Genomic DNA, 4,584 nt, shown 5'->3' with positions numbered 1-4,584 from the left:
GCTACTCGGAAGGCTGAGGCGGAAGGATCGCCGGAGCCCAGCAGGTCGAGGCTGCGGTGGCCGGGAGCAGCCACTGCACTCCAGTCTGGGCGACAGAGTGAGACTCCAACTCAAAAAAAAGTAAATAAATAAATGGGTCTTTGAAAAGGGGCTAAATTCAGGAGAAAAGGCAAAGAACTCCAAGGAAGCCTAGAGGAAGGCCTGCCTCCCACAGCTCCTGGGAGAGATGGGCATTTTGACACTTTCATAACTTTATTCTTGGAAGTTGAGTCTGATTTATGTCGTTGTGAAGCTGGCTGCATATATAGCTCATCACTGCTGTGGGCAGTATGCTTCACCTTCAGGAGCTTGGTTAAATGTACAAGTGAAATTCAGCTTCCATGGGGAGCACGGTGGCCACAGAGTGTAGACACAGGCACCGGCTGTCTGCTGGCTCTCCGTCAACGCTCCTAAGAGGTTTCTGCCAACAACCAAAGGGACCGAGTCCCCAGTGTTTACCGCAGTCATAGAGGAGGCGATCTCCCTTGGCCCAGAACCCCACAGAGCCGTGGAAAATTCCAGGTGGGGTGATGGGTACGTCACCAGGAGTCAAGTTGCAAGTTCAGAGTTGAGTCTGATGAGTAAAATGTGGCTCCTTGCAATTTCCCCTAAACCCACACATTCTCGCCAATAACCACTGACCTAGACGCAAGAAAAAGAAGAAACCTGACCTGGCCAAGATATTTTGGCAATTTCCTGAAGACCTTTTTTTTTTTGCATCAGGGTCTCACTCTATCACCCAGGCTGGAGTGCAGTGACATGATCACAGGTCACCACAGCCTCAACTTTCTGGGCTCAGGTGACCCTCCTCAGCCTCCTGAGTAGCTGGGACTATGGGTGTGTGTCACCGTGCCCAGCTAAGTTTTTTACTTTTTGTAGAGATGAGGTCTCGCTGTGTTGCCTAGGCTGGTCTCGAGCTTCTGGACTGAAGCAATCCTCTTGCCTAGGCCTCCCAAAGTGCTGGGATTATAGGCATGAGCCACAAGCCTGGCCAAGACCCACATTTGCGAGACCCCTGTGTAGCTGCCATAGAGCCAAAGGAGTCACAGCGATGAAAACAGAGTCAAAGAAGAAACCCAAGCAATAAAATACATGAAATTGTGCCCTGGGACTCAGGCTGCTTAGGGGGAGGGTGGATCTGGGAGCTGATATGGGCTTGTAGATTTGGCTCCCAGATCCAGCTTCCGCAGGAGGCAAATGGTTTCATCTGGCAGAACCAGCTTGGCAGTCGCCAGGGCCACCAGCAATTCTGCCAGGGTCCTTAGCCCTCCATTGTGAGGTCCACCCGGTATCCATGACGGATTTGAGATTCTTATCTCATATGGACAGAACAGGAGAAGATTAACTCTCAGTCCATGAGCACACCTTGAGAGACTCTCAGAAGGCCGAGAGAGTGCCCATCTTGCCCTGTGCTTTACCTTGGCCTTAGCTGCTCTGACATCACACTTGTGATTCATCCACAGACGGCACTGGGTCTGGAGTTTGGGTTGGTTCCCTGCATCTTTGTGAGTGATTCTCTGCCCAGCCCTCAAGATGGAGTGCTTGTTCTGCTTATGTCACAGAGATAATGATCTCTTTATCTTTCTTCCCCCCAAGCTGGAGTGCAATGGCAAGATCACTGCTCACCCCAGCGTCGACCTCCTGGGATCAGGCGATCGATCCTTCTACTTCAGTCACCTGAGTAGCTGGGACTGTAGGCGTGCACCACCACACCCGGCTAATTTTTAAAAAATTTTCTGTAGAGAGGAGGTTGCCCTGGCTGGAGAGAGAAAGATTTCAAAATGTTCTTCTTTTCTCCTTAGCTAGGCCTAGGGCACCCTGGCATACCCAGCACAAGAAAGACGGCTATGTCCTGTACCACCCTCGGGTTCCGTGGAGCCTGGGGGTGGAGATGGAGCTGATTGTTTCATTTCTCTGGGTGTGTTGCACAAGCTGTTCCTGTTTGCCTCAGTGTCTTGTGGGGCTGAATTCTATTTGATCATTTTGTAATTAGTCACTTAAGAGTCTTGGTGCATGACTTTCAGCACAGGGTAGTAAACATACCCTGCTAAGCCAATTCTGTCAATTAGGACTTATCAAGTCAAAAACAAAGATAATCAGTATGTAAACATGGTCTCTTAAGAACACACACAAAATCCTCTCCCTCAGCCTCATGTGGTGGCTCACATCTGTAATCCCAGCGTTTTGGGAGGTCATGAAAGGAGGATTGCTTGAGGCCAGGAGTTCAAGACCAGCCTGGGAAACATAGTGAGACCCTGTCTTTATTAATGATTTTAAAAAGTGCCAGGAGTTCAAGACCAGCCTGGGAAACATAGTGAGACCCTGTCTTTATTAATGATTTAAAAAGTGGTGGCACGTGCCTGTAGTTCCAGTTACTTGGAAGACTGAGGCAGAAGGATTGCCTGAGCCCAGTAGGTCTAGGCTGTGGTGACCGTGAACATGTCACTGCACTCCAGCCTGGGTGACAGAGACTCCGACTCAAAACAAACAAAAAAACCTCTATCTTCCTATATGTATAAAAAAAATACGCGCACACACACACCCCAGAATACTAAATGTTATACATATGATTTTATAGGTATTTAAAAATATTCCATAGTTTTGCTTATCTGATTTTGAGTCTTTTCCAATGAAGTTGTATAACAAAAAGAAGCACATGTGTAAACAAAACTCAACATAAAGCGGTAATACCTCTGTATAACAGAGTTATGGTAAAGATTACATGAAATAAAATAACGCCTTCAGCTTGCTTAGCACCTTCCACAGCAAACTGTAAAAAGAAAAAAGATAGCCAGGCCTGGTGGCTCACATTTATAATCCCAGCACTTTGGGAGGCTGAGGTGAGAGGATTGCTTGAGCCCATGCGTTTGCGACTAGCCTGGGTGACTTGGGGAGACCTCGTCTCTACAAAAAATAAAAAAATTAGCCGGGCATGGTGGCATGTGCCTGTAGTTCCAGCTGAGCTGGAAGGCTGAGCTGGAAGGATCGCCTGAGCTCAGTAGGTCAAGGCTGCGGTGGCCATGAGCGTGCCACTGCACTCCAACCTGGGCAAAGAGTGAGATCCATCCATGCTTCCCAGCAGCTGGAGGTGCCAGACGCCAGTGGGCAGAACCAGGCCAGGGCTCCCCTGCCATGTCGCTGTCAATAGTTGATGGAACTATTTTTTTTGAGTCGGAGTCCAGACTGGAGTGCAGTGGCACCGTCATGGCTCACGCAGCCTCAACCTCCTAGACTCAGGTGATCCTTCTGCCTCATCCTCCCGAGTAGCTGGGACTAAGTGTATGTACCACCACAGTCAGCTAATTTTTTTTTTCTTGAGACATGCTATGAACTCTTGGGCTCAAGTAGTCCTCTTGCCTCAGCCTCCTAAAGTGCTGGGACTATAGGTGTGAGCCACTACACCCCGCCAGGGCTGGGTTCTAAAGCTGATAGCCATCTTTAAATTGAAGATTTGAAATGATGTATTAGTTTTGCCCCATTAAAAAAAAAGCTCTGTCTATATGTAATATAATTAGAGTAAAAATAATGAGAGTAAAAATAATTAAGCAAGATTTATAGTGAGCCAAGTACTGGGCTGTATAAAGTGCCATAATCTCATCTACTCCTCTAATAGCCCTATGTGATACAGGTTTTATTGTTATCTCTACTTTGCAGATGAGGAAACTGAAGTCCAGAGAGGTTAACGAACCTGCTCAAGGTTCTAGAATTAACAGAGGTTTACCTGGATGCAGTGTGATCCACACGGGGCCCTCACTTTTTACTTTATTTTATTTTGGGGGTCAAGGTCTTACTCTGACACTCAGGTTGGAGTGCAGTGGCACGATATCACTCACCAGCCTCGATCTCCTGGAAGCTCAGACAATCCTTCTGCCTCAGCCTCCCGAGTTGCTGGGACTATAGGTACACACCATCATGCCTGGCTGATTTCATTATTTCTGTAGAGACCAGGTTTCACTATGTTGCCTAGGCTGGTCTCGAACTCCCAGGCTCAAACAATCCTTCCGCCTTGACCTTCCAAAGCGCTGGGATTACAGACATGAGCCACCGGGTCCACTTTTTACTTCATACATCTCCGTAAAGTTTGAGTTTTCACAAAGACTACTGTTAATATTTGCTATTTAAAAAGAAAACAAGCATCAAACCATTGCTTCTCAAGATGTGTCTGACTTTCGAGGTCTGAGTTTTTTCCTCCTGCTCTCCCCTTTCTCCCCACTCCAGACTGAGAAGGACAACAAATCGACTCCTGGCCTCGTCCTGCTGCAGCAGCAACATCTTAGGGTCAGTGAATGTGTGTGGCTTTGAACCTGACCAGGTCAAGGTCCGAGTGAAGGACGGAAAGGTCTGCGTGTCGGCTGAGCGGGAGAACAGGTACGACTGCCTGGGGTCGAAAAAGTACAGCTACATGAACATCTGCAAGGAGTTCAGCCTGCCGCCCTGCGTGGACGAGAAGGACGTGACCTACTCCTATGGGCTCGGCAGCTGCGTCAAGATCGAGTCCCCCTGTTTCCCATGCACGTCCCCCTGCAACCCCTGCAACCCGTGCAA

The 4,584-nt window shown here is 48.3% G+C and overlaps 1 protein-coding gene across 1 annotated transcript in view; it reads left to right on the top strand.

The window, feature by feature from the left end:
• Window positions 1-4,584, top strand: part of ODF1 (outer dense fiber of sperm tails 1) — an 11,492-nt gene that overhangs the window by 6,804 nt on the left and 104 nt on the right. Inside the window, exon 2 of the mRNA XM_008050725.2 lies at window positions 4,258-4,584. This exon is cut by the window's right edge and continues 104 nt beyond it. Coding sequence (XP_008048916.2) covers window positions 4,258-4,584 — 327 coding nt within the window. The remainder of the gene's footprint in view (window positions 1-4,257) is intronic.

This window comes from Carlito syrichta, unplaced genomic scaffold, assembly GCF_000164805.1.
Source record: "Carlito syrichta isolate Samal-C Ts95f unplaced genomic scaffold, Tarsius_syrichta-2.0.1 Scaffold153628, whole genome shotgun sequence".
NCBI classification, from domain to species: domain Eukaryota; kingdom Metazoa; phylum Chordata; class Mammalia; order Primates; family Tarsiidae; genus Carlito; species Carlito syrichta.
The sequence above is the reverse complement of the archived record's forward strand: the minus strand, read 5'-3'. Positions and strand labels throughout refer to the sequence as shown.